The 27667-nt window shown below is 39.7% G+C and overlaps 6 protein-coding genes across 10 annotated transcripts; 1 reads left to right on the forward strand and 5 right to left on the reverse strand.

The window, feature by feature from the left end:
• Nucleotides 1-3431: 3431 nt before the first annotated feature.
• LOC140799429 (F-box/LRR-repeat protein 3-like) lies at nt 3432-8644 on the reverse strand. Its single transcript, XM_073153773.1, has 8 exons — nt 7734-8644; nt 7311-7436; nt 6528-6629; nt 6051-6444; nt 5837-5966; nt 5066-5360; nt 4733-4984; nt 3432-3908 (listed from the first exon to the last, which is right to left on the reverse strand). Exons 1-8 carry the CDS (start codon nt 8487-8489, stop codon nt 3849-3851), a joined length of 2115 nt encoding a protein of 704 aa, XP_073009874.1. The 5' UTR covers nt 8490-8644; the 3' UTR covers nt 3432-3848.
• A 2732-nt stretch (nt 8645-11376) lies between these two features.
• Nucleotides 11377-13041, reverse strand: LOC140798752 (heavy metal-associated isoprenylated plant protein 45). 2 transcript variants are annotated; one of them, XM_073152781.1, is made up of 3 exons: nt 12276-13041; nt 11906-11981; nt 11377-11713 (listed from the first exon to the last, which is right to left on the reverse strand). In XM_073152781.1, exons 1-3 carry the CDS (start codon nt 12279-12281, stop codon nt 11586-11588), a joined length of 210 nt encoding a protein of 69 aa, XP_073008882.1. In that variant the 5' UTR covers nt 12282-13041; the 3' UTR covers nt 11377-11585. The 2 variants fall into 2 exon arrangements, with proteins under 2 accessions (XP_073008882.1, XP_073008881.1); XM_073152780.1 differs by lacking the exon at nt 12276-13041 and adding an exon at nt 12135-12215.
• Nucleotides 13042-13384: 343 nt separating this feature from the next.
• On the reverse strand, nt 13385-15647 carry LOC140798748 (putative pentatricopeptide repeat-containing protein At3g08820). Its single transcript, XM_073152774.1, has one exon. The coding sequence runs from the start codon at nt 15573-15575 to the stop codon at nt 13455-13457; it is 2121 nt and encodes a 706-aa protein (XP_073008875.1). The 5' UTR covers nt 15576-15647; the 3' UTR covers nt 13385-13454.
• A 50-nt stretch (nt 15648-15697) lies between these two features.
• Nucleotides 15698-18926, reverse strand: LOC140798751 (uncharacterized). Its single transcript, XM_073152778.1, has 2 exons — nt 18165-18926; nt 15698-17889 (listed from the first exon to the last, which is right to left on the reverse strand). Exon 2 carries the CDS (start codon nt 17477-17479, stop codon nt 15827-15829), a length of 1653 nt encoding a protein of 550 aa, XP_073008879.1. The 5' UTR covers nt 17480-17889; nt 18165-18926; the 3' UTR covers nt 15698-15826.
• Nucleotides 18927-19021: 95 nt separating this feature from the next.
• On the reverse strand, nt 19022-22402 carry LOC140798750 (uncharacterized). 3 transcript variants are annotated; one of them, XM_073152775.1, is made up of 2 exons: nt 22242-22402; nt 19022-21035 (listed from the first exon to the last, which is right to left on the reverse strand). In XM_073152775.1, the coding sequence occupies exon 2, from the start codon at nt 20883-20885 to the stop codon at nt 19224-19226; it is 1662 nt and encodes a 553-aa protein (XP_073008876.1). In that variant the 5' UTR covers nt 20886-21035; nt 22242-22402; the 3' UTR covers nt 19022-19223. The 3 variants fall into 3 exon arrangements, with proteins under 3 accessions (XP_073008876.1, XP_073008877.1, XP_073008878.1); XM_073152776.1 differs by having other exon boundaries at nt 19022-21067; nt 22242-22380; XM_073152777.1 differs by having other exon boundaries at nt 19022-21064; nt 22242-22366.
• Nucleotides 22403-23085: 683 nt separating this feature from the next.
• Nucleotides 23086-25346, forward strand: LOC140798401 (amino acid transporter AVT6C-like). 2 transcript variants are annotated; one of them, XM_073152210.1, is made up of 5 exons: nt 23086-23581; nt 23667-23810; nt 24044-24247; nt 24338-24803; nt 25004-25346. In XM_073152210.1, exons 1-5 carry the CDS (start codon nt 23182-23184, stop codon nt 25149-25151), a joined length of 1362 nt encoding a protein of 453 aa, XP_073008311.1. In that variant the 5' UTR covers nt 23086-23181; the 3' UTR covers nt 25152-25346. The 2 variants fall into 2 exon arrangements, with proteins under 2 accessions (XP_073008311.1, XP_073008312.1); XM_073152211.1 differs by having other exon boundaries at nt 23145-23581; nt 23644-23810.
• The last annotated feature ends 2321 nt before the right edge of the window (nt 25347-27667 follow it).

Raw genomic sequence — 27667 nt, forward strand, 5'->3', positions numbered from 1 at the left:
TAGATATACCTTTATAACTATCATTCCCTCTCAATATAATAAAATTAGTTGTAGATTATCCTAATATAACACTTAGATTTTGAATTGAGTCACTAGCCACATAAGCCCATTAAGCTCACGAACTGTCAAACAGAGCTCGAGCCTCATCGAGCTAGAGCCGAGCCTAGGTGAGCTTTTCTAGCTCGAATCAAGCTCGAGATTGAGCTGAGCTAAGCTTTTCCACCTCTCGAGCAAGCATGGTCTAACTCGGCTCGTTTACACCCATACCAGAAGGCCACCATTAGCCAAGATGGGCCTAAATCTAGGAGGCCTGCTTAGGAATTACAATTTTATTTATATTGGATAAGCTTTTGCTTTGCTTTCAATGGAACAATGTGACATTAAATATGCACCTCTTTTGTACTTTGGGGCATGTAATAAATACCATGGGAATGCTATCTTAAACTACTATCTAAATATGTACTAACAACTCAAACTGAGTGTTAATGCGAAGATAACTATCTAAATGATTGGAACTAAAGGTTGTATGGATAGTAAGAATCTTCATAGTAATTGATAGTAGGCCCTCCAATGTTGCTAATGATTGAGAAAGTAAATTTCCCAGAAGCATCTTATGGGATTATGAAACAAATTAAAGTCCCAAAACCAGCATGATCCTTGACAATTATCTAGTAATAGATCTTGGCAACATCAGTTGTTCCACTCTTAGGAGCAGCCCAAGTGAGCATAAAACCCCAACCAGCGAAGCAAACGTCTAAAATAAAGGATTTGTTTGTATGTATATCCTTGAATCTTTCCTTTTAATTCCTTTTTTCCGGGGTGTTCATACACGGTTAAAATAACAGAAAACACTAAGAGAGATAAATATGCAAAAGGAAAAGAATAATGACGTTATTTGTAAGAGGTATTAATTAGATGAGTATAGAGGAGCTTTTGTCCTTAAATCATACTTAGATAAGATTGAAAGCAAACTACCCACATTTTAATGCGGCACTTAAATACTTCTGATCAACCCCAACCATATAGAAATAATGTCGATAATTTTCTTTTATCATCAATGCCACATAGCTTCCATCTTATTCTATGGCGGTATGAGCTGTACTTCCTATATAGCCAATGCCAATCACACACAAGAACACCAAGAGTAGAGGTGAGTAGAAGAGAAGAGAAGAGAAGAGAAGAGAAGAAGAAATGGGCAATAGCCTCCGATGTTGCTTAGCCTGTGTTCTTCCTTGTGGTGCACTAGATGTCATCAGAATAGTCCATCTTAATGGCCATGTAGAGGAATACAGCAATCAAATTTCAGCTGCAAAGATCCTGGAAGCCAATCCTGATCATGTGATTAGCAAGCCATGCTCTCAGGGAGTCAAAAAGAAGATCATGATCATATCTCCAGACGCAGAGCTCAAGAGGGGTAATATATACTTCTTAATTCCAGCATCATCACTACCAGAGAAGAAAAGGAAGGACAGTAAGAAGAAACACCACCAAAGTAGTAGCAGTGTTATTAGTACATTGGAGGAGGAGAAGCCTAGACACCGGCGACGGAGAAGTGGTCAGGTAGAACTAGTCCGGCGGCCGCCGCAGCTGGAGAGCATATCAGAGGAGTCATGACTATATTTTGATGAGCTTCATGGAATGTTATTTTCATTTCTTGTTTTCTCTCCAAAAATTAACCAATTGACTACTTGATAACTCCCTTTTAGATTGTTTTCTGGTGATCAAGTGTGTTGTATCATTATCATATATTCCAAGAATTAAAAATAGAGATGATCATTTCTTTCTCACGTTTTAACTCATCGAATCAATGAATGGTAACAAGCCAAACTTGTAGACTTGGTCAGATTGCATCTATGGAACTTAACACTTAGTTAACAAATACTTGGTTAGGTAAACAGAACATTAGCAAATGCTAATAGAGATTAGTAGTTGTACACTATGAATTAGAGTTATTAAATGTACTCCAAATGAAAGAGAAGGAAACAAGAAGATTCACAATAAGCTCTTCGCCATGAGATCTGTCTATTTTATTTGAAGCAAACTGGAAGCAAATAGATCTGTCTGATTCTAAAATCTTCCTGTTCTTGAACAACTCTTCAATCAACAGACTGTCAAGTACCCTCTGCTTGCAGGAAATTCCTACCGTCGGGCTGCACAAAATCAGCTCGTTAGAATAAAAGCAGGAAGAGGTTATATTTATTAGGTACAGCTAATATTAGCTAATCTTGTGGGTATACATTTTTCTACAAAACTAGAACTCTTGGGTTGGGTCGGGTCATCATGATAGAATTACTATACATTAACATTCACAAGCAAAGTGGGTTCTTTTCTTCAGAATATTTAGGTACCCACGAAGGAAACTAATAATAATAATAATAAGTTTGTTTGAGTCTTTTATTTAGACAGCTAGGAAGTGTGGATGATACATAGTATAATATTTTTGTCTCAATATCTTAAAGGAAATAAATACTTCAAATAGCTGGCAGCAAAACTATAATTGCATATCACGCGGAAACTATAAATGCTAGCATTAAACAAAAGGGTAAGTTATTTAGTGTACATATAATGCAAGCTCATGTACCTCTTCATATGTGTAATACAAAACATTCAAGGTTATATTTTATATTCTAACATGTCGTGCATAGAATTAGAGTAATGCAGAGAGGGGTATCATGAGTTGAGCTCCAATCACATGTTGTCTGGTTAAGGGAATGGCATCTTTTCATGTGAATTGCTTCCTTTTTAAAAAAATAAAATAAACTCTTTGGAAGATTGACATGTGTCTCTTAACCAGGCTACCAATTGACATAATATGTTCCTAGATTTCAGCTGCCCGTGGTCTCAGTTGTTTATTCCTGGATTATAAATTTACCATTTCCACCTCAGATTCCTGCATCCTTTTAGAGTTGTTTGAAATAGTTATCATGCAAGTATATTTTTGTCTGAATGGTGTGTATATCAAACTACTGCAAGTGGATTCGACTTGGGGGAGTACACAAACTGTCAGAACTACTTGTGCCAATCTAGATGTAACTCCACTTTTGAACTGGATAGTTTAGATTCCTGCCTTAGGAATATATGATAAAGCCGACGTGCGTAGGACGTGGGAAGTGGCTCCTACTTGTAAGTGGACCGTACCTGGCCGTAACTGGACAGGAAAAACATGGCAGTACTCATATGACACCCTCCTGATAGCATGAAGGCAACACAGTAAATCAAAAGAGACTACGAGATAAAAGGAAAATTGTAACGCAACTTCAAATCAGTGAAATGCTTTTTAAGAAATTCCTGTGGTAAGGCAGATTGTTACAAAATTACAAAAAAATCTATAGAGCTTGAGAGCAAAAGAAGAGAATGTACTATTAAAGTCCAGATAAACCAAATCCATCTGTTACTCCCATCTCAAGCAGGAACAGCTGTTCTATCAAACATTCATAAAAGCATCAGACTAGCCACTGGGCAACTCATTATTCGGAAATTAATGTGAAATACATCCGGATAGGGCAAAGTCAGATGAGCAAATCCAAGAATTACATACACTATCTACATGCCACTGTAGTATACAAATTCTCAATTCTGAAAATAATCCCATGAAACGAACCCAATCCATTTGGGCATCGGGTTAAGTGAAAGAATATATCAATTTTAGAGTATTTGCTATGGGCATTTCCATCCACAGGATAAAGTACAAGTATCTCTGGAGCATCAGCTATTAGTTTATCCAACCAATGACTACAAAACTGGGGTTTCTCATTCTCTGACATCCAGAAGTCATGCAGGAAGCAGATGATGGGAACTCCACCATCGCTACACTAGACATTCACCCAAAATCTTTTTGCAAATCTGTTTTATTCTACAAATAGATCTTGCGACTGCTGTTTCCAAAGCTCATTTGGCTCGAGCTCAACCTGCAACAGTAGATATTATTAGCCAATCCTTCTACATAATATATTTAACCAGCTAAACATATACTGTTACGGTGAAATAACCATGACACACAATGGTTATACTCTACCCTGTTGGTTTCCACGAGTTACAGACATGTAGGAAGTTAAAAAATACTGAAGATATGCAAGTAAAACATTTCCAGTTCCATGGTACAATGGGATATACAGACCAATTCCAAGCTAAAGGCTGACAGAAACAAGTGGAGGAATCCTAACTAGTCTTCAATACTTACCTTTCTACAGTTTAATATGGGACACTGTCTGAATGTGGAAACAAAAAATTGTAATGAGGATGACGGGAAAAAAAAAATCTAATGCTAGTGAAGGATATGTTCTTGGTTCATCCTCTTATATTTCTCATCTTAATTTGTTAATATGAAACATTTGAGATAGCTAATGCTGTATAAAGTTCTGCATCCATCCCAACATAATTATCTCTGTTGAGAATCATTATGTAGCAGATCTGTTTCATTCTCTACATGATAGTGCTTATTCTATACATACCAACATGGAAGTATATCTGCTGCTTATTATCTCTCCAGCAACCATCCTGTTATAGACTATAAATTAGATCAACCTATAATGAATAGTTACTAGCTTGGACTATTATAAAATTTTATTCAGTTCCTTTTCATGTATGGCCAATAACTGCCTTTGACTCTTCTCAGATGGATAGACTAATTTGGCTAATCTTCGAGAACTGCTCAAATGGAGCATACCAGGACAAAACTCACTATACTCTATCCATCAAATAGAATATCTCCATTGAAGGAAATGAAACATACCTGGAAGGGTTTATCAATCCACTGAAATGAACAGCCACGAGCTTCAACATGTTGAAGAAGAAGCTGAGAAATGAAAGATTTAAATGATGAATGAAGCTTCACTTTTGTTAAACCTGAACATGCCAGTAGAGAAGCTGCTAGGCCATTCGGTGTCAGTCCTGCTAAATGTAAAATTGTCATGTTCTGTAGACAGCTTATGCTAGCAAGTGCCAGAAGACCCACATCTGTTATTGAACAGTATGACAAGTTTATCTGCAGAGAGGCAAATCAGACCATTATAATAACTGCAGTACTCTCTAACATTTTACCAAAGAGGAAGTATCTAACAAGCACCTGACGGAGATTTTGCGAGAAGCGTGCAAGAGTAAGCATCGCAGCATCATTTATGTAATAGCATTTTTTCATATCAAGCTTGGTAATTTGTCGGCATCCCACAGAGATAGCCGAGATACCAGAAGATGAGACCTGAGGACAACCTCGAATCTCCAGATCGCTTAACTTGGAGCATTTTGATAGTGATATTAGTGACTCATTCGTTATTCCCGTACAATATGCCAGATTAATCATTTGTAACATAGGGCAACCTCGAGCTACTTCTATAACACCTTTATCAGTTATTCCAACAGTTCTGAGAAAAAAGAACTCATCAATTAGACCACGGGACAACTACTTTAAACCACATATGAGTTAATAGCAAAAACAACTACTACCAAGCCTTACCCTAATTATTTGTTGTCAGTTATACAGAAATAGGAGCTAATAACAAAAAATCAATAACGGATTGGAATGGTTCACCCAGTACCAAGCATATTCCATGGTTCACATAAAGGCATGGTCTACACACAATCCAGAAGTTCCCTCTGATTAAAATACCAAAATTTATACATGCTTAGAACAAAAGAAGATCATGAGGCTCTATAATGTAATCATTGAAATGACTTCAACTTTTATTCCTAGAACTACCTCATGAAATGATCATGAGGCTCTTTCCAGAATTTTTTTCATAAAGTTAATATTTCAATCTACAGTTTCAGTAGATTGATTCCATCAGCAAAACAAGGAGTTACGAAGGAAAAAAAAATCAGCATGTCAAAATTCACAAACCTATACAAATCCAGCTCTTGGAGTTTTGGGCATGACTTCCCCACATGAACAAGACCTTCATCATTAATCTTCAAGCATATGCCAATTTTTAAACTAGCAAGTCTATGACAATGAGAGAGAGCTTTCAGTCCTGCATAAGGCAGATATAAGAGAAATTAAGATCCGGTAGAAAAGTATAAATATTCTGATAATGTATTAAGTAATGACTACTAACCTTCATTATCCAAATCATTATCTGTGAGGTCTATTTCTTCCAAGAGATGACAACTCTTTCCAATCAGACGAAACCCCTCAGTAGAAATCAGGCTGCACGATTCCATCCTTAGAGAGGTGAGGGAAGTGCATGAGCTAGTGATGCTAGCTAGTGACACATCAGTTATATTTCGACAGCATGTAATGTCTAATTTCGCCAAGTCCTTGTGCTTCTTTACAATGGAAGAAAGGCCTTCATCTGTCACCCCTGAGCACTTGCTTAAGCTTAGTTCTCTGAGAGATATACAAGAACTTCCAATGGATTTTAGTCCTGCTGATGTGACCTGGCAACCATCTAGTTTAATGGATTGCAAATTTGAAAGATTCTTCAGGCCATTGGACATAGAATGAGTAACCTGCGACAACATTAGTTTGGAATATGGTTCAGGAAAGCTTGAACTTCATGTCCAATTGGCAAATACTTGGACTGTAGACATACCAAAGAATAATATGCTAAACTTAGTTGGCGTAAACCAGGGGTTCTACTTAAAATGGAAGATAATCCAAGAAGACTGACATGTTGGTTTGACAGATCAAGCACCTGCATGAAAAGAAGAAGAAGAAGAAGATTAGGATTGACTCTTAGTGAACTTGATTGGAAACTGCCACATTAATTTCAATTACTGAAGAATCAAAGTGATGTAACACATAAGAAAGAGATCAAAACCAAAATATTCAATTAGGCTGTTTTTTTTCCATCCAGTGCGGTTTGCAACATCTCATTACCATTCTGAAATACCATAGATTTATTAACTTAATGAATCTACGAATAAAACAAAGACACATACATGCAGTCACTTAACCATTATGGTATCATGACAATCTTTAGAACATAGTATTTAATCAATATGTGGTTCTAATAATTAACCTGCTTGATGTGCAAATATATACAAGGCTATTGGAGCCTTTATCTTCCTAAAAGCTTGCCGCTGAGATACCTTATATGACTGCATATGTTCTAATACTCACATTGTCCTTTCTTCTTTCGTATTTCTGTCAAAAATTTGTGAGACATTGCAATGGATCAAGATGCAACAGCATAACCATAAAAGAGATCTTTTAGGCAACACAGAAGGATCAAATCAAGTACACACATACAACGGTATACGAGATTTAAAACGAAGAAGTGCAATCCCCATATGTACAAACTACAAAAGCGTTTCTCCTTATGCGTTGATAAAATGTTCTGCAATAGTGTTGGCTCAATCAGTTAGCTACTTACCTCCAGTGACTTGCATCCCTGTTTAAGACTCAAAAGGGCCTCGTCATCGATACCAAGGCATCCTACTAAAGCTAAATCTTCAAGATACTGCAGCTGAAAGATAGCAGGAAGGCATTTCTTTGTGATCTGCAAGGAGAGACACGCAAGTCATTTGCAGAAAATAAAATATATAGAAAGCAGAGAAACATTTGGTAATTCTTTGCTAAAACAAAGCCCAAGAATTAGACTAAAATGCATCCTGTAAGCATGAAGGCAAGCTTCAAAGGTCCATAAGGCTCATGAAATGAGATAAGAAGCTTAAAATACACACATTTTCGAAAACAAAAGAAAAAAAAAAACTTGATCATAGCAAGCATACAAATTTCGCTCTTCCTCTCCAAATATCTGAAAAGGAAAGAAAGAGGACTTGACTTAAAGAAATACCATCATGTAAGAGAGATCCAAGCTCTGTAGATTTCTACACTTAACGGCAACCAAACCAACTCCCAGATCCGACAACCCGAGACACCACCTCAAGCAGAGCAACCTCAGCTTCGGACACCCGACAGCGATGCACCCGAGCCCCAAGTCCGTCACCATCTTGCACCTCGCCAGCCACAGTCTCTCAAGATTCCTCGCCTTCCCGATAGCTGCCGCCGCCAAATCGTCCAGATCCGTCCTATTCGATAGATTAATCTCCACCAACCCCGCACAATTCACGGCAAGGCTCTCGATCCCAACGTGCGAAAAAGATCTCGACCGCGAGAGGTCCACGGATCGCACCGATGACCGGAGGCTCCCGGCGACGGCGGCGAGGGAGCCGTCGCCAACGCGTGGGCAGAGAGAGAAATCGAGATGAGTCACCGAAGGGTAACGAGAGAGTACGGTGGGGATGAGATCAGACCGCAGAGGCCTCAACATCCGGCGGTGGCGGGACTCGGCGGCGTAGAAGGAGCGGGAGACGAGGGAGAAGGCCTTCTTGTCGAAGGGATTAGAATCGAGCTTGTCCAGGATCAAGGAGAGGAGCTCCTCCGTGAGAGGCTCGAAGGAGCTCCACTCCTCGACGCATCGAGGTCGCTTCTTGGATCGAGTCGCCGAGCAAGGGACGGGATTCGATTTCTTGGAGAAGAGATCCAGCGTTAGGGTTTCGAATGGCGCGCGGCCGGGGATCGCCGTGCAGCGATCGCAGGCCTCTTCCATTTCCGGAGGAACCGAAGAGAAGACAAAGGTCTCTTAGATTTAGCGTCAGCGGTAGGGTTTTAAGGTTCGTTAATGGAGGAACGAGAAGGAGATAAACTGATACCAAGAGAACTTGGGGGTGCTAAAATAAGAGAGACAGAGGCGCGGAAGGGAACATGACGAAAATAACCTCCATGGACAGTTACTCCAAGAACGAGGGGAGCGCCGAGAATTCGCTCTAAAGACGGAAATATGCCTGATGACTCGGAGGAGGAATAGTGCGTACGGGGGATGATTTGGTAAAAATATAATAAGGTGAAGGTACGGTACGGAAGGACGGAGGGGGGGAGGCGGAGGGGTAGAAAGGGAAAGATAAGATAGTGGGAGATTAAAATTGGTAATAGAGAAGAGAAGGGAGATACGGCGAAGGAAGGACAGGTCGCGAATGCGGACAGGTACGAGCGATTACTCGTGGACGCCGCAGCGTAGACTACTTTTGTGAGCGGTCTGAAGAAAGTATTATAATAATGCACTGGAATCTGTATCCGAACCACTTCAGGTGACCTTACCTCCCCTCTCGACGGCAATTCCGATTAGTGTTTTTTATTTTTCTTTGTTAGAATCTGTGTCCCAATCACTATAGGTGAGCTTACCTCCTCTCCAGGGCAACTGCGATAATATTATTCTTTTTAAAAGAATATTTATAATTTCTTACTAAATATTAATACTATTGAAATTCAAACTCAAAAATTTTAAACTAACACAGCACTATCCCATCAGCTACAGTACTAACCTTTTTAAATATTTGATTAGATAAATTTAATTAATTCTCCTATTAAAATAGGTCATATGTCAACTCGTATGTATTTAGACACAATTTCACATCGGTACTTAGTTGATCACAGACAGTTAGGTTCTCTATCTCTTAAAATAATATGAATCTAATTTATACGGTTAATTAGATCTGAATTATTTACTTCAAATGCTACAGGAGCAGCGAGGTGACCAGATCTGAAAAGGGGAATAATTTTTTTTGTTGTTGTTGATAAAAAGAAAGGAGAATAAATGGATAGGGGGGTGAGATTGTGAGAGAGATGACGGGAGATAGAAATAGAATAAAAAAAAGGCGCAGTACCGTACTAGAAAGGACCCCTTCCGGCGTACTCCAGTACTCACCTGGCCCGGATAAACAAGGAAAGGATTCAAAGCGAAGGGAAAAAGAAAATTCTAATCTTATGCGCGTCATCGGCTTTAATATTCGCACTATTGAGCCCGGTCACGTCTCAGGAAGGCTTCTTCTGTTGATTTAGCACCACCACCACCACCACCACCTAGAAAAGAGACCCAGTAAAAGGACCTACGGTCAGTAGTCAAAGGTGGGGCCTTCTCTTGGGTCTGTTTGCCATGGGTTTAATTTAGTTATTCAAATATGTTGATAGGAGGGGAGCGTAAGGATGACCGGGGAGGTTCCACTAAAACGGCACTCAATTTGTCGTTATTGTTATTACTTATTTAGGCTATTGCACTGGTTTGGTACGCAAGTCGGTCACAACTTAAGCTTAATAACTAAGATTAATTAATATAATTATCTTTATTAATTATTTAGTAAATTTTTATTAGTACGATTATATGTGTATGATTTAAGTCTACCGTTAACTAATTTTAAAAATAACATCTCTAAAGCTTAACCAATAGCACTAAGTGGTTAAGTATCGTATAACATGACAAAAGTCAGGGTTGGTATCGCATATTCTTTATTAATGATGGAATAATTTTTCATAGAAGTGATTGAAAAGGAGGGGGGGGGGGGGGGGGGATTAATAAATGGTAGGGGGTGGAGTCGACTATGTATTTTAAAAGTAAAACTAGTTGTCACGCCAACCGTACAGAGTCAGAACAAATTGGTACCCGGAAACAAATTAAAAAGAAGATAATAATAACCTATCACATTCATCCATTTTATACCGAGTTTTTTATCGTCTCATTATTTTTTGTAAGCGTCTAATTGAGATATAAATTTAAATACGAATATAGATGAATTTTATTGCGCCATATTTAATTCAACTTGAACCGAACATCGATTTTTAAATATATATATGTGGCTAATCCAAAAAATTGACTTATCTAAAATTTAATTTCCTATTGACTTTTAAATACTTTTCTTTCAATGGAATCACAGAACTGAAGGTAAAGATCGGCTTTTAAATATAAGTTGCTGAATTAAAAAATAATTTATATGAATTTTTTTAACTTAATAATTTATTCATATAATTTTAAAATTTTTATAGTCGCTAAATTAAAAATAAAATTTATATCTAAAAGTCATTGTTCCATTCAATAATTTTGCTGGGCTGAATGCCTGAATCTAATGCGACAAAAATCACTTAAATTCGTTTTTAAGTTTCAAATTGGACTAAGACGCATAGAAAAAACTGAGAGGCCTAATTTGGTCAAAAACTCTTTCATATCTTCTAAGTGTTTATCTAAGCATAAAAAATATTGCAAGTGCCCGAAAAACAATGGCCGATCTAAAACCGGACACAGTTACTTAAACGTTAACATTTAGAGGCTTTTTAATGTTCTAAGAAGTTTCTTAGAAGCGTATTGTCCTCGATAACTTTGAAATTAATATTTAAGAAATAGATATAAGAGTCTATGTTATCCTTAGCAATCTAAATGAAGTAAACTTATTCTAATCGAAGGCATCACCTGCACAATTAGAGAAGTGGTAATTGACCTGCAGTTGTTACAAACTGGCACAGGACGCAGCTCTGAAGAACATATTCGTTGAATTAAACCAATAGTCATTGAAGGGAGTTCGTTTCCATTTACTTGGACTCATATTTCTAGATTCAACTTGGCATCAAATTTGTAACCGGGAAATATAATCTCCCAACATCAAATGGCAGGATTAGAACAACCGCATTAGATCATATTCCCAGTATTTAACACATCAGCAAAGTGTATGCATTGTGTTCCATGAAGGCATGAAGCAAAAATTACAAAATAATAGCAGAATAAAAAGTGTGCCATATAGAAAGGGGGTACTCCCAATCATCTGATGACTAAATATCTCCAGAATGTTAATCAATTGTCTCTACATGCTGCAATGAATATTTATTCTTCACCCCAAGAAGTAGCACTCTTTCCTATCTTTTGAAGGACCTTCATTACTTCTTCAGTTGTAACATTGCCTGTCACTGTAACCTTGTTCTGCTCTGTATCTAGCTGGTAAGTCTCCATATCTGATCAAAGTTACAAAATGCAGTGACTTTAGTCATCAATTCTAGAGGTGGAAAGCATATTTCAAGCTAATTTATGCCTTACAAAACAAAGTAAGGCATCTCATAATCTATCATGTGGTAATGTGTTACAGAACTTCTATCTTCAGCATCAACCACAGAGAAAAGATACCACTGTACTGTCAGCAAAATTACCGTCAATTTTCTTGATAGCTTTCTTGATTGCTTTGATGCACTTCTCACAGTGCATTCCCACCTTCAACTCCACGACCTGTAGCTACATCAGATATCAGCTAAATGCTTCTCATTATAGGGAAAAGCGATAACTTAATTAAATACCAAGATTTGAATTTCAACTGTAGTTTTTCAACATCAGGAAAAGAAGAAGAAAAAAAAAGAGTAAAAAAAGGTAAAAAACCCAAACTAGTTTCATCTTTAAATTTCTCCTCCTTGGCTTTCCGCTATGATGGTTTAGACCTTGAGAGAACTAGCACATTTTTTCTGAATTATTTGTGTAGCAACAAGAAAACCATCAAATATATTTATCTGAGTATCAGGAACTTACAGCCATTGGAGTGGTGTAGATTTGGAAGCGTGGCTTCTTAGTTGGAACTTGGAAAGAGAGATGGTGTTCCTGTTCACCGGTTAGCACTTATAATGACAAGTAGATTCCTTTCTTGGTTGCAGGGGAGTGCTACTTTACTTCCTTGGAAAAAAGTATTACCCACTTACTCCCCGGGTGTCACAAAGTCAGACAGTTCACACACTTAAAAGATATACCAGTGCACAGCCTAATAAGAGGAATCCTTCTTTAAACTGGCTCTCATCATTGATTCCTAAAAATTTTCTTATATCATCTTCAGTTGCAATCTGAAACAGACAGCAGAATAAGAATAATCATTCAATAATTCCTTCAGTGGCTCTTACTCGTAAAGCATCTCATTGATGTCTTGGAGTTGTTTGGCTTCCTATGCTTTTAGCTCCAAAGTTTTGAAAATCATACAGAAGGATGCTCCTATGCACTCTACAGAGCTTGGCCAGCTAGCAAACCAAGAGCTGCTTGTTCTGCACCTTATTCCTTTGATATCGCTAGCTGTAGAAACCAATCTTGTCCTGATCAGTACCTCTGGTTACGAATCAATATCGCTAGCTGTACTTGTTATGCCTGTGTCGAATGAACTCCAGAATGAGATCTCTATCTCTTCTTTCTGAGGTTGATGCTGACCGTGAGAATCGACTGCCCTTACAATGAAGCTGGACAATATTCGTGAGGAATAATATAAGAAAAGCTTCACATGCTAGGAAAGGACATTCATCAATAAAATTAGTTAAAGAAAAAAAAAATTTCCTTCCTGTGAAAAGAAATTGGTCTCCCGTAAAGAATTATATGTTGATACTCGAGTCTGAGTACAAGAACAAGAAAGTAGGTCATTAGGGTTAAGATATGAGGCTAAACAATAATAAAATATGTACTTAAGCAAAGTGTTCTACCAATAACTCATTCCTACTGGGAATTTTCAGACGTTAAACAAATATAGCATACTAGCACATAATATCACATAAGGGAACAAGTAGTAATCACATAGCAAATTGGTGTTCTCTGTCATTGCATGCTTAACAACCAACTTATCCATCATGTCACTAAGAAATAAATGTGACTTGGGCAATGCAGAATTTACTTGGTAGCAAAAATATTGCTTCCAAATGCAATAACTTATTAGGTAAGGTTAAGTTACACTTTGTTTCACCAATAATCGTTACACGAGCAGGAACCATCTCTAAAACAGTGAAACCGATTATTGTCTCTCACTATAATCTCCCGATGCGTAATCTTTGAAATGAGCTTAATGGCTGTGTGGCAGTCACTACAAATCCGAAGGTTTTTAACCACACGAATTGTCTCTTCTGGTTCAGTAGTGATGAGGCAGAAAGCAATGGCCAACTTCTCATTGTGATGTTCAAGAGAATGCTCCTTCTCTTCCTCTTCTATGTCAAACAACACTACATCTGTAGTTGGCATAAATCCCAAAGCCTTTAATTGCTTGCCCAACTCATCAAGCTTTGCATAGATTTGTTCAGTAAGGGGATGGGACTTGTCCCCTACACGGAACTCATGAACTACACCTTTCTGCTCCACCCAGCTGCAACCAGGAGTCTTTTCAATTCCCTTTTCCTTCATGTCTATTCTTAGTTTAGCTGCATCATCCCATCTACCACTTGTAGCATATATATTTGATAGAAGAACATAATTCCCAGAATTTCGCGGCTCTAACTGAATGAGCTGCTTCAGCACATGCTCAGCCATTCTAGTGTCCCTATGTATCTTGCAACCACTCAATAAAGCTCCCCAAACAACTGCATTGGCTTCAACTGGCATCTCTTTAATCCACTGGTGAGCCTCTTCCAATAATCCAGCACGACCTAGAAGATCAACCATACAACCATAGTGCTCAATTCTAGGGCTTATGGAGTATACACGAGTCATGTAATCAAAATATCGCCGCCCGTCCTCCACAAGACCTGTATGAGTGCAACTACAGAGAAGGCCGATGAAAGTGTTATCATTTGGCCTGATACCCTTCTTCTCAATCTGACCGAAAAGCCCAAACGAGACCTTCCCATGACCAGTCATGGCAAGCCCAGAGATCATCGCATTCCAAGCTATGATGTCCATTTCTCTCATTCTCTGAAACACTGCCCATCCCTGAGCAGTGCTTCCACATTTGGTGTACATATCAATCAGGGCTGTCCCCAACACAGTGTTTGTAAGGAAATCATCCATATCCATCAAACAGCTCACCTGACGGCCCAATTCTAGAGCTCCTAATCTAGCACAAGAAGAAAGAACTCCAACCATTGCATAGCAATCTGGTCTCAAATTAGCCTTCTGCATTTGGAAGAATAATTCAAGAGCCTCTCTTGGGAACCCATTCGAAGCATACCCACCAATCATTGCACTCCAGGACACGACATCCTTCTCAACCATCCCGTCAAAGACACTCCGTGCACGCTCCATTTTTCCACATTTAGTATACATATCCATGAGTGAAGTAGCCACAAAAACATTCCTACCCATTCCCTTCTCCTCAACATATCGATGCACCCACTCTCCCGTCCTCAAGTTCCCCGACTGAGAGCAGGCAGTCAAGACCCTAACGATTGTAAAGGTATCCGGCCTTAAATCCATCTCCAACGCCCTTTTAAACATCCCCAACGACTCTTCCAACCTCCCACCCTCAATATACCCACTAATGATCGCAGTCCAAGAAACGACATTCCTCACCGGCATTTCGTCGAACAGTTTCTGGGCGTCATCTAGAAAGCAACATTTCGCGTACAAACACACTAGACTGGTCTTTACAAAGATGTCAGAATCGAACCCGGATTTCAAGATATGGGTATGGATCCTTAGACCGGTATGGAGGTCGAGGAGGCGAGCGCAGGCCTTGAGGACGAAGGGAAAGGTGAAGTTATCGGGGGATAGTCCGGCGAGACGCATAGAGGAGAAGAGGCGGACGGCATCGGGGAACCGGTCGGCAGCGACAAGGCCTCGGAGGGCAGTATTGTAGTGGAAGAGGTTGGGTTGGGGGATGGAGAGGAAGAGGAGGAGGGAGTAAGAGGGATGGGAAGAGGCGAAGGAGGAGCGGAGGAGGAGGTTGAGGAGGAAGGAGTCGGAGATGAGGTTGAGGCGGAGGAGGCGGGAGTGGACGAGCTTTAGAGAGCGGAGGGAGTGGCATTTTTGGATGATGAGGTGTTTTAGACTGGAAGTGGAGGAGGAGGAGGAAGAGGAGAAGGAAGTGGAGGGGAGAGTGGGAGGCGGGGATAGGAAGTCGGTGGGGTTATGGACGGCAATAGAGGTGGACATTTCCCGCCAAAGGATTTAAGGCAAACTTGCAATACTTCGTTAGCTCTTATAAAAGGCAGTAGTAGCATCAGTCAAGATATAACTTGCTCTGGAGTTAACGTTATCATCATCATATCAAAATGTTTAGGATCAAATAATAGACCATTCTCATTTTTCTTGGCTTTCTTTTAGTTGGAGCTGCATAAATTATTTACATGACAATAAAAGAAAAGTGATCGCATTGGAAAATCTTTGCATTTTCGTTTGCTTTCTCAATCTTCGCCAGACGAAGTTGATGAATTATCTCCTATGTTAATTGTTCTCGATGTTGAACAAGGTAGTGGTACAATTGTATGGCTATCAACAACTCGATCTTCTAACTGTATTATTGGCTGTGCAGGTGGAATCATTGCATCATCCAGAGCAGACTTGGAATCCATTTCTGGACTGCTGATGACCTCTTCAATCGAAGTTGAATTTGTCATCTCAGATGTGATCGTCAAACTCTCTTCGTCACCATCTTGTAGATTTCGAGAGGATCTCTCATCCTTTGCATCGTAAAAGTTTGCGGTGCGCACTTCCTGAGCTAAAGAACAAGACCAGCAGAACATCCATTGCATGTAGTCAGTAACTGAAGCTGAACCACAGCAGAAGCTATTGCCAGGAAGTTTGTACTTTTTCCTCATCTGAATTCTCCAATAACCCCCATATATCAATCCGAAGAAGCACAGTATTACCCCTGCATCACCCACTATATCTCCAAGAATATAATCACGAATGTTGAGTGCCGAAATGTTGAAGATCCAAAATGGGGCAAAGCATAGCAGAAGGAAGGTAAACATATGTACATACATGTTACCAAAACCAATCCTCTCCATGTTCCACCCAAAGACACAGCATGTGCAGAAGAAAGAATAGAAGCCAAGAGTAATGTCCTCACTGCAATCAAATAGTCCTCCAACCCACTCTGGTTCGCCAACCATTAGCCTTCTTTCATATAATTTCAGGAAATGTTTATTAGATCCACTTGCATCAGCATCCAAGATTTCATCTTGTGCTTTTCTCTCTGGATCAGAATCATACTCCCTCCCAAGAGGGCTATAAACTGTATATAGTGCAGCAAAGATCGGTGATGCAGTGCCCAAAATGAAGAAATATGTCTCTGCAATTTCAGGCCTTTGAGTGCTGGAGTATCCCCAGTAAAGTCCACACAAGGCATATTGAGCAAAGAAAGTGATATGGAGAAGAACAAGGACAACCATCATATGAGCCCACTCACGAGGTCGGTAAGCTGTATTTTTACAGTATACCTTTCTGAGCTCTATGATATCCTCAGCTCTCCATCGACATAGTAGCGCAAAATGATAGAAGAGCTTTGGATGTTGATATAGACTCATCAGAGTAAAGAGTGCATTGAGGACTTGAGTGTTGATCTCAATCCAATGGTTTCTAGAGGATTTTGTAGGGAATGCTTGATTCAATAATTCCAGCAGAAGCAAGCCTGACATGGTGGCAGAGGCAGCAACACAAACGGACCAAATTAGAAGAGCAATGTTCAGAGGATTCTTCAGCCATTCCTTGAAACTATTGAAGAGGAAAACCCAATTGATTATTCTGATGAAGTTGATATGCAAGTTATGGGGAACACCTAGCGGAGATGGTACTGAAATTGATACGTTCTCCCTCTCATCAACTGTTTGTTGGAGATATTTCAAAGGGGAAGGGAGCTTGAGCCTCTTGAGCCAATCTGATGAAGGAGTAGCTTTCAGAAAATCGAGAAGTCTTTGCTTGTGGCTCCTCTCATGGAGTAGTCTTTCTTGAAGAGATGGAATTCCGATACGATTTTCTGTTAGATTTGGATAATTTGTCGACTCCACGCCATTGTGAATTTCTTCTGTATCATCCTTGCTACTATTGCAGACCATTATTTTGTGACTGTAATTTATAGTAGTTCTCTGTTACCTATGCTGAGATATTAAACGAAATTTCTTCTGCTGTTCTAACTCGTTGAACTCAAAAATTCTTAAAAGTAGAGGGATAATGCCCCCATCAACTTTGCTACGGAAATGAGTAATCCAGCGAGAGGAAATCTGTACAAAAACCTGAAAATAACAATCAGCAATGTTTGTTGAGCCGCCTTTTGATTGATAAGATGGGAGAAATTGTATATGCCGATCAGGCTCTGGTTTGAGAAGGACATCCTTGTGGAAACAACAATCATCAGCATAGTCTCATTTCGTCAAAGACATATAAAGTCACAAGCAAAATATTTCACCTTCATTCAATTCATATGGAGGAATGATATATAAGATCAACCAACATCTCCAAACAATGACTGTAACATATCGAGAATAATTTTGTCAAAAAACATATCAAAGATTTAGAAGAAATACTGTTGTACCAAAAAGAAAAGAAAAAAAAAACAATCTGTTCATTTCAGTAGAAAATCTTGAAGCTAATCTATATCTTTCTGCCCCTAAACATGAAACATTTTACTTAAGCACATCACAGATGGAAGGAATCAAAAAGATGTCTTGAAACCAAGAGTAATATTCAGATCTCCATGCAATAGACTATCAACTCAGCTTTACTTTTAGGTTTGTTTCTTACCCCTGGAGATGAACAGACTAGGAGAAGCCAAGCAACTTCTCTTCTCTTTGCGGACTCGACAAAGCTTTGTGGGATAACAGATAGGAGCTTGTTCTCTTTATCTTCAAGACGTTCTATTTGGTTCCTTTCTCCAAAGCGAAGATGCTAGTGCTTTAGGAGAAAAGAAAAAGTTAGAATTTTAAGAAAAGGATAAGAGATGGTCAAAGATTTAGAAGGTCAATAATAAAACCCAGTCGACTCTTACGTAACTGCCCTCTGGTGGTGCTTGGACGACCTATCAAAATATATTTCTTAGGGAGTGGACCGCCATGACGTCCAGGTTTGTCTTCAATTAGTTGGATTGGGAAGACATAGCTAGTCGTCCAAAGCCCAAAGATCGTCGTTGGATTTTGTAGCCATATCATAAGAACACCATATTTGACTAGGACACAGATTGCATGTAGTGAAGGAGAAAGTGATAAAAAAGAAATGCTAACATTAGAGTTCGAGTAATTATCAAACTCTCAACCATATGTAAAGTGAAAACTCAAGTATCGCCTTTTGAATATAAAAAAAGTCTCAACTCATAGTTTCACCTTTCGAATATAAAAAAAGTCTCAGAATTGCTAAGAAGGAAGAAATGTTATCAAGTCCATCGAATTTCTCCATAGAAAAGAAATAACAGGAAAAAAACGCTAGAATGAGAAAAGCAGGCATAAAAAAGAGATGCACTTAACTAGGCCAGGCAATGACCTAATGATTGAATATATGTTCAGCAGTGCAAGAGAGACCATGTAGATTAGGATAGCAATCAACTTGCCTGATAATTATGTCAATCAAATACGATAAGAGTGACAGAGAACAGAAGCACCATAATATGTTGGGAAAGAAGAAAAATATTTTGAGAGATATATAAGGACAGTAAACAATAGCTTCAACATTGGAAGGAGTATGAGGCCTTTCCCATCTACACTCACTGGAAAATCCTATGAAATGAAAACTTACAAATGACAGAAACATGGCCAGAATACAGTCACAATCGTACTGTTAGAGTAGTTTATCAACAAACTATGGTTCAGATCAAACATGTGACTTAGATATGCCGTATCGGTCTTCCATAGGTGAACCTTCCTCAACCATCGACAGATGCTTATCTTGGGTATGCCTGGGACTTGGAGTTTCCATCTTAAAGATGGATGGTGGGCTCAATGCACTCATATATGGAGAACTGGGGCTTGATTTATAGAGAGGCAAACCATCTTCGCGAGGCAGAGGAGACAATCCAAGCTGAGTATCAGTCATCTGTTCCGTGTTTGACTTGTTTTCGGTGATCTCATAATAATCTGCCGTCCTCACCTCCTGGGCAAGAGAACATGAACAACAGCACAGCCACTGGAAACAATCCGTGGCTGAGGGATAACCACAACAGAAGTTATTAACAGGAAGGTTAAATTTTTTCCTCATCTGAATCCTCCAAAAGCCACCATACAGTAAACCAAGAAAACAGAGCAGAACACCGGTGAGGCCCAACGATTCTCGAACAACTTCATTATTTATATTGATGGCTGCCAAGTTGAAGATAAAGAAGGGAGCGGAGCAAAAGAGGAGAAAAGTTACAATGTGAACATAGATGTTACCAAATCCTAGCCTCTGCATATTCCATCCAAAAACACAACAGCTGCAGAAGATTGATAGGTAAGCAAGAGATATATCATCCCAAAAGTCAAAAAGGCCTCCTACCCAATTTGGTCTATTCTCTGCAAACCTGGGGTCTTCACTTAGAATGAAGGAATATTTCTTTTCAAATGACTTTAACCGCAGAGTTCCTGGTGTGCTACCAGCACTAGGGAGAAGCTCACCCTGTCCTTCCTGAACAATTTCTATATCATAATCCTTCCCAAGAGGGCTCAGAATATTATATATGCTGGCAATTGCAGGTGCAGCAATTGCGACGGAGATGCACACACCCACACCAATTGGAGGACGTTTCGACCTAGGGTACCCCAAGTTAAGACCACATAAGGCATACTGTGCAAAACAATTCAAATGGAGAAGCAGCACAACAACCATCATATGCATCCATTCATTAGGCTTGTAAATACCATTTTTGCAATATATTTTTCTCAGCCTTAGAATGTCTTTGGGCTCCCATCGAAGCAAAAGAACAAGGTGGTAAAATCGCTTTGGGTGTTGATAGAGGCACATAAGGGTGAATAAAGCATTAAGAATTTGGTTGTTAACTTCAAACCAGGTGTTTCTCTGTGATTTCGTTGTTAAGACACCATTTAACATTCCAGTCATAACCATAAACAGGATTGCTCCAGAAATAGCGACACAAGCAATCCAAACAAAAAGAGCCATGTTCATAGGATCTTTTATCCAATCTTTAGAAAGTTGCCATAGATGAGCCCAATTGATTTTCCTGACAAAGGGTATGTGGAAGTGAGGTAGGGAGCTATGATTGTCAGAATGAACTGAACGTGAGATCTCATCTCGTTGTAGTGCAAACTTCCGAAACTTGGCTGAAGGAGAAGGACCAAATTTTCTCACCCTTGTTCCACCAGAAAGGGCCTTTACAATATTCAAAAATGTAATTTTCTTCTTACTTTCACTCAGGATTACCTGTTGAGATGATTGGACAGGCAGAGAGATATGATCTTTGGTTCCATAGGCATTATGAGACATTACTGACCCTCCTTCCTGAATTTCATCTGTGAATTTTCCATTACCATTTGTATCCATCCTCTTTGGTAAATAATCCACCCAAATTGAGATTTGAACTCCTTCTAAGTCTCTTCAAACCATTGATTTTGTGGTAGGAACAGATCTAGCATTTGTTTTGTCAGAATTCAACCACATCTTATTCTATCTCTCAAATAGAACAAGGGCATCCTATATAAGATGTAGTTAGGGGCCATAATCTACTGCATCAATATCAGAAAATCAACAGAATTACCAGGAATGAAAGCTCAATAGATGATGATATATATCACTTGTATGAAAAGGCAAATGCAAAAGCCAATCACATGTTCTAGTCTTGCTTCAAAAACATAACGTTGATTCTGAGGTTGGACCCTATTAAACATGCCTACACAAAATTACCCTGAGATTATGTTATTCTTCAAAATCCATGAATAATTGCTCCTAGAATCCTTGATAATGTCTAAGTCCCTATTGAGATTGATACTCCACAGTTTCCTCCTGAGCTCGAAGTTTTTCAGTTCATTTAAAACTACCATGTCAGATTACAATATGGTGGAATTTCTCTTCCTAGTAGAATAAGTAGGTAAGCTTCTTTCTTTCTCCTATTTCTTGGACTAGCTAGAAAAATAAGCGAAAAGGACGCACCTAACCTTTCCATAAGAAAATTAAGGCATTAAAACCCTGAAAATCCATCTTTTTAACTCATCAAAGAATTCTTTTTCCCAAAAATAAAGATATAAATATCACCCCAAACTAATTACACCGTCCTTCCCAAGGATAGTTCATCACAAATTATAAAAGACATGACATAAAAAAACTCAAATAAACAAAATCTAACCACAAAACCCATCTAACAGAGAAAAAACATGAATACTAACATCAAGAGTCTCAAACATAAAACTACGCCAAAGGACACCTTAATAGGTCCTAAATAAAACAATGTCCGCTCGAAAGACACATCTTACATCTCCATACAAGCTAATGAACTCGAAAAATTATCACTATGTGGCAGATAGCATAAGATAAAAAAAAGACACTAAAAAAACCATACATTTCATCATTATTAACTCATCAAATATCCTTTTCTCCCACAAAAAAAAAGAAAAAAACAAGAGAGAGATATAACACTATCATCTCAACCTAATTATCCCCTCCTTACCAAGGAAAGTCCACCGCAAAATCCAACAGAAAATGACATAAAAATCCCACATCAACCAAAGTTAACCACAAATAGCGAAAAAAGCATGAATACCAACATCAAGAATCTCAAACTTCTGCATACTGTAATCAAATTAAATTCATCCCATTACACGGAATAGCGAAAAGAAAAGGAACTTATCCATGGGAAACAAAGACATAATTAGACCCACGCAATTGATCTTAGAGAAAACCTACCCATAATTTCGAGGGTAGTTAAGAAACTGCAAAGATGGTTCTCCTTATTCTGCTGGAAATCCAATAAGCCATCGAAGAGGGGAAAGGCCAACGAGCGAAGAAAAGGACGGACTTTAGTGGAGTTCTTCGATACTTATTTAGTAGTTATTGCTCTTTATTTCCTTGGAATCTCGATGGAAACTTTAACAGCTGCCGTCCCGTTTCCCTTCACTAACGGAAATTTTTAGCCACAATCGACAAGCTTGACGGCCTTCTCTAGTGTGGGTCAAATGAGATGGGCTTCATCCCCATGGGCCGAATTGGAAGTTATGGGCCCAAGTGACCTGTAAAGAGCCAAAAGGTTCCATGTGCATCCTGTAGCTGGGATGAAGCCACGGATCTTTAATCTTTATATCACATGCATTGATACTCCAACCCATATATTATTTGGATAACTTGTCATAATGTTCTTCTTATGGTCACTTTAGTTCAAAACAATATTCTTTTACAAATTTCATAAAAATAAAATAAAAAGTCCATTCCATTAAAAAGAGAAAAAAAGAAGAAGAAAAACATGGGTTGTGACGTGCGAAAAACTTTGTCGGTGTGCGTGTGTTTAGTGGAAGCTACTAGTTAGCTTCTTAACCTTGTCGTTCTGTAATATACCTTCCGAACAAACAGCCAGATCCATTCTACGTTAGCTCGTAACCTATCCCATATTTCCGTCCACGTACACCTATCACTTCCTTCCAGCACGCCACTGTAACTCCTAGTCCCCACCATCCAATAAAATCTCCTCCCTACCCTCACCCAGAAGCAAAAGTCAAAGCCTACCAACCATCATCTATTCATCTCCCGTAAGGCCATTCAAGTAATTTCACTTACTGGAGGCCCTCTTAAGGACTCCAAAAACCGATTATCATCAATCCCATTCCCTCCATTCTAATCCCCCCAAATCCCAATGAAGCCGGCGGCGAAGGGTGAATCCACCGCCGCATTCGCCCCTCTCCTTCCGAAATCGTCGGGTAGAGGCGAAGACGATGAATTCGGCGGCGCCTCGGTCTCCAGCGCGGTGTTCAACGTGTCGACGAGCATCGTGGGCGCCGGGATCATGTCGATCCCAGCGGCAATGCGGGTCCTCGGTGTGGGCCCCGCCCTCATCCTGATCACCGCCGTCGCCTTCTTATCCGACGTCTCCGCGGAGTTCCTGATGCGGTACACTGGATGGTCGTGCTCCGCGCCGCCGCACACCTACGCCACCGTCATGGGAGACGCCTTCGGGGTCGCAGGATCCGCCGGGCTCCAGGGTTGCGTCGCAGTCACCACGGCAGGGACACTCGTCGTGTACCTCATCATCATAGGTACGTGAGATCCGCACTAGCATTGATTTGTTTTTGAAGGGCAATGATCACCGTCTGATCAGGTTGGTGTCGCACGTGCGCGCAGGGGACGTGATGTGCGGGAGCGGCGAGGCGCACGTGGGGGTGCTGCAGGAGTGGTTCGGAAGGGCGTGGTGGAACGAGAGGGAGGTGGCGCTGCTGCTCATCGTCGTGCTCGTCTTGCTCCCCCTTGCTCTTCCCAAGCGTGTGGGTGTGTGTGTTTCTCTACATTACATTTTCACCCCTCATTTATTAAATTTGCTACATTTTGTAAATTTTGTTATTCAGACAGCTACCGTGCATCTATTTGCAACCCCTCTCTCTCTTCAAAATTGGTGAAACTCAGGGTTTTATTGGGAAGATTTCCTATAAAATAATTATAGCAAATCCTCTAATCCAGACAGTTGTTCCTAATGTCTCGAATATAATTGTAAAAAACTGCAGACTCGTTGAGGTACACATCAGCGGTATCAATTCTCCTTGCAGTGGTTTTTATGTGCATAAGCTTGGGGATGTCTCTCTATGCTCTGCTTCAGGGAACCGCAACGACTCCAAGGTTACTACCAGACTTTTCTCGCCTCTCCTCCGCTTTTGAGCTGTTCACTGCTGTTCCAGTCATTGTCGTGGCCTTCACGTTCCACTTCAACGGTAGGTCTATATCTTAGTTAGATGGACATTAATAACTATAAGATCTTTGTTATTTTCTAGCTTATTTAGATAAACGTTGCAATGGTGCAGTTCATTCTATCCGAGCTGAGCTAAGCAAAACGTCCGACATGACGGTAGCCGTACGGGTATCCTTGATCCTCTGCTCCATTATCTACTCTGCCGTGGGTTTCTTCGGCTATCTCCTCTTCGGGGACTCGACGATGGCCGACATACTCTCCAATTTTGATCAGAATTCCGGTTCCCGGGTTTCGCAGTTTCTCAATGACGCCGTCCGGCTTAGCTATGTTTTACATCTGGTACTGGTGTTCCCCCTTCTTCACTTCTCACTAAGGATCAATGTGGATGGGCTTTTCTTCCCAAAGCGGCGGCCGTTGAGCTCCGACAACGTCCGATTCGTTTTGCTCACTGGGGTTTTGATGGGTTTGCTCTATGTAGCTGCCATTGCCATTCCAAACATATGGACTTTGTTTCAGTTCTTCGGGTCGACAACGGCGGTCTGTCTATCCTTAATCTTTCCCGGTGCTATTGTTCTAAGGTAAGATTAGTGCTTTGCAGCCTAAACTTTTATATATGACAAATACTTCAATACCTTTTTAAGAATTATAACTTAAGACAAATACTTTAATACAACCGATTAATAAATAATTAATTCTACGGTACAAAAGAAGTTCTCTTTATATTTTATATATTAGAGTTAGATGAATATCTTGCTACGTTATAATAGGGTGTTTGCAGGGACGTGCAAGGGATAGCAAAAAGAAGAGATAAAGCCTTGGCAGCTACTATGATAATTCTAGCTGTGATAACAAGCTCTATTGCGATTGCTTCCAATGTTATTAGCTCCTTTGGAGGCAAAGTAGGTGCTAGTCGAGTAGCTTACTGAGCCCATCCATGCAAACCTTCATCATCATTACTTTCAACACCCATATTGTGGTTTTGTGATTATCCATCATCAGCTTTATATAGTCAGAGAGGTGATGAGATACTATTTGGATATACTACTCGCATCTGAATTATATAACAAGCTTGTATTATATAGGTGTAATGGATTAATGTAAGTACATTGTATTTCTCTCTCTCTCTCTCTCTCTCTCTAATTTATATAGCGTACGTTTTCTCTTAATTACCATATCAGGACCAGCCTCTCGTTAGTTCTTTGAGAGTCCAAACTTCCATTAATTTGGAAAAAACCCAACCAAATTACAATGGCCATGCAGGTGGGTCAACATATTCTTCATCTTCATTCTCGTGCATGCCTTCCACCCCATGCTCTAGCACATGAAGTTTAGCCTCTTCTAGTACTCCTTTGCACTTCTATCAACTTTGCATCACTGAATAGTGTTGTGCAATGCAGCTCTTTGGTCACATTGCATATTCGCACATAAATTCCGTTGTATTAAACATGTTCCATGTATAGCATGACTTGGAATCTGAGAAAAATAATGGAGCCGGACTGAAGGAGGGCTAGATGGGCTGACCCCAAGTCAGGCTCGGGCTAACTTCGACGGTTCGGACCGAGCTTAGATGGGTCGAACTATTTAATAACCTCTAAGCTACCGGTCGTTGTTGCTTACCCTTTACATCAACCACCTCGAATGCAACAATATTCTAATGGCATAGTTCCTTGATGGCGCATCCAGCCGATTCCGTTCACTTGGTGAAGGAATAAACTCAACGTACGTGCACACTAATAGGTCCTAAATCCCAGATGTTTAATTTCTTCAGTTTTTGTCCATCTTTACAAACTTTACATCAATCAAATGTGGTCCCCAATCCCATGCTGATTGTCATCAATCCGTCTTGATAAGACATTACGAGACATATATAGTGGCTTCCCCATGGTCTTTCCGCGTGTCCGGTGGTCGAATGCCTTTTGTTAAAGAGATCCATGGTCTATTTATTCTCCATGGTCCACCTTGAGAAGTGAGCCATGGAAGCTCGAAGGTGGTCCTAAAATAAACTAGTTTTTTTTTCTTATTTAAGATAACATTTCTTTTTCAATGATACATAACTTTAATTTCATTCTTTCTCGGATGTAATTATTTTGAGATAGAGGTCATCCTCAATATCGCCTTTATACCCTAGATGAATCATGTTCTTAGTGCCTTTCAGAAGAAGGAAATAAGATGACGTCAAAGAATAACTCAACCACTTGGACAATGTTCCTCCATCATGATCATTGAGTGCATGAATCCAAGGTCACATATATGTGACTGTTATATCTTGCCATAATAATATAATACGTTAAAGGCTGTGCTTATGATAGATAAATGAAAAAGAACTGTCCACCATTTCTTCCCCTCTCCGCACAGTGTAGATATCAAGTTACATGTCTTGGAAAAGATAATGACAAAATATTTAAAGAGTCTAACTAAAAATAGTGAAGAGAGAGAGAGAGAGTCAGCTTTTTCTGGCATGGAGATGACCACCTTATCAGGTTTGACACATGTCGACTCCTCCATTAGCAAATTCCATTGTGTGGAATAATACGACCCATATGGTTTCAATCTATGCGACTATGCAGCAACGAGGTTGGAAGTAAAGTCAATTGATTGTTATGGTTGGATTATTTGTCTTGCCCTAAGTTGTCACTCTGTGGCCCCTGGCATTCTTCTACTGGACTGGACCCTACCAACTGCAGACAGGTCAGTGTCCTCTTCGATCACCCTTTTCTTAGTACTCTTCAACATCTAAACTCTAAAGTTATAGACTTGTAATAGAAGCAAACAATGATAACAGAGAGAGAGAGAGAGAGAGAGAGAGAGAGAGAGAGGGAGAGAGGGAGAATTTCAACAGAGAGAGAGAGAGAGAGAGAGAGAGAGAGAGAGAGAGAGAGAGAGAGAGAGAGAGAGAGAGAGAGAGAGGTAGAAGTTCAACAGATAAGTGTGCAAAACGCGCACACTTGTACATGGAGGAACCGCATATCTAGCTTTGAGGAGGTGAGTTGTTCCCGATGGAGAAGCAGGGCACGTGCAGTTCTATCTAACCCTAATCTCTCTTTCTCTCTCTCTCTCCATGTTTCTTATACAAACATAAATAGTTCTTCATGTGCCCAGCTTCTCCACCATGCACATCTCACCTAGGTTATAACAAGACTCACCAATATCAAACAAACAAGAGTTGCTAGATTCGCTGCTGGTAAGTTTCTTTTCTTCATCTTGTGATCTTTGACAGTTTTTTCACTATAGGAAGAGATCTCAACTCTTTGTCACATTAAGTTTTCAGTTGAGCTTAAATATTATTTTTTTATGTAATTTGTGTATTTTGCACCTAATATTTTCACGCATACCAAGTGCGAATCACCATATTTGCAAGATTTTATTCTTTTTTCTCAATATATTTCTTTACTAATGAGTTAGTCTTTGATTATTAACTCTCTCCAGAAATAGTACCAATATA

Source organism: Typha latifolia, chromosome 12, assembly GCF_019914945.1.
Source record: "Typha latifolia isolate L0001 chromosome 12, TyphaL0001v2, whole genome shotgun sequence".
Lineage (NCBI taxonomy): Eukaryota > Viridiplantae > Streptophyta > Magnoliopsida > Poales > Typhaceae > Typha > Typha latifolia.

Bases quoted from the DNA above. Each gene is read 5' to 3' on its own strand.
- LOC140799429 (XM_073153773.1), bottom strand. From the start codon at position 8,489: ATGGAAGAGGCCTGCGATCGCTGCACGGCGATCCCCGGCCGCGCGCCA. The intron at 7,437-7,733 runs GTATTTCTTTAA...CTCTCCTTGCAG, and splicing joins TGGATCTCTCTTACATGATG to ATCACAAAGAAATGCCTTCC. The intron at 5,361-5,836 runs GTTTGTGAATTT...CTTTTTTCTCAG, and splicing joins CAAGAGCTGGATTTGTATAG to AACTGTTGGAATAACTGATA.
- LOC140798752 (XM_073152780.1), bottom strand. The intron at 11,714-11,905 runs GTAATTTTGCTG...AACTTTGATCAG, and splicing joins AGCTATCAAGAAAATTGACG to ATATGGAGACTTACCAGCTA.
- LOC140798748 (XM_073152774.1), bottom strand. From the start codon at position 15,575: ATGTCCACCTCTATTGCCGTCCATAACCCCACCGACTTCCTATCCCCG.
- LOC140798751 (XM_073152778.1), bottom strand. From the start codon at position 17,479: ATGGTCTGCAATAGTAGCAAGGATGATACAGAAGAAATTCACAATGGC.
- LOC140798750 (XM_073152775.1), bottom strand. From the start codon at position 20,885: ATGGATACAAATGGTAATGGAAAATTCACAGATGAAATTCAGGAAGGA.
- LOC140798401 (XM_073152210.1), top strand. From the start codon at position 23,182: ATGAAGCCGGCGGCGAAGGGTGAATCCACCGCCGCATTCGCCCCTCTC. The intron at 23,811-24,043 runs GTGTGTGTGTTT...AAAAAACTGCAG, and splicing joins TGCTCTTCCCAAGCGTGTGG to ACTCGTTGAGGTACACATCA. The intron at 24,248-24,337 runs GTAGGTCTATAT...GCAATGGTGCAG, and splicing joins CTTCACGTTCCACTTCAACG to TTCATTCTATCCGAGCTGAG.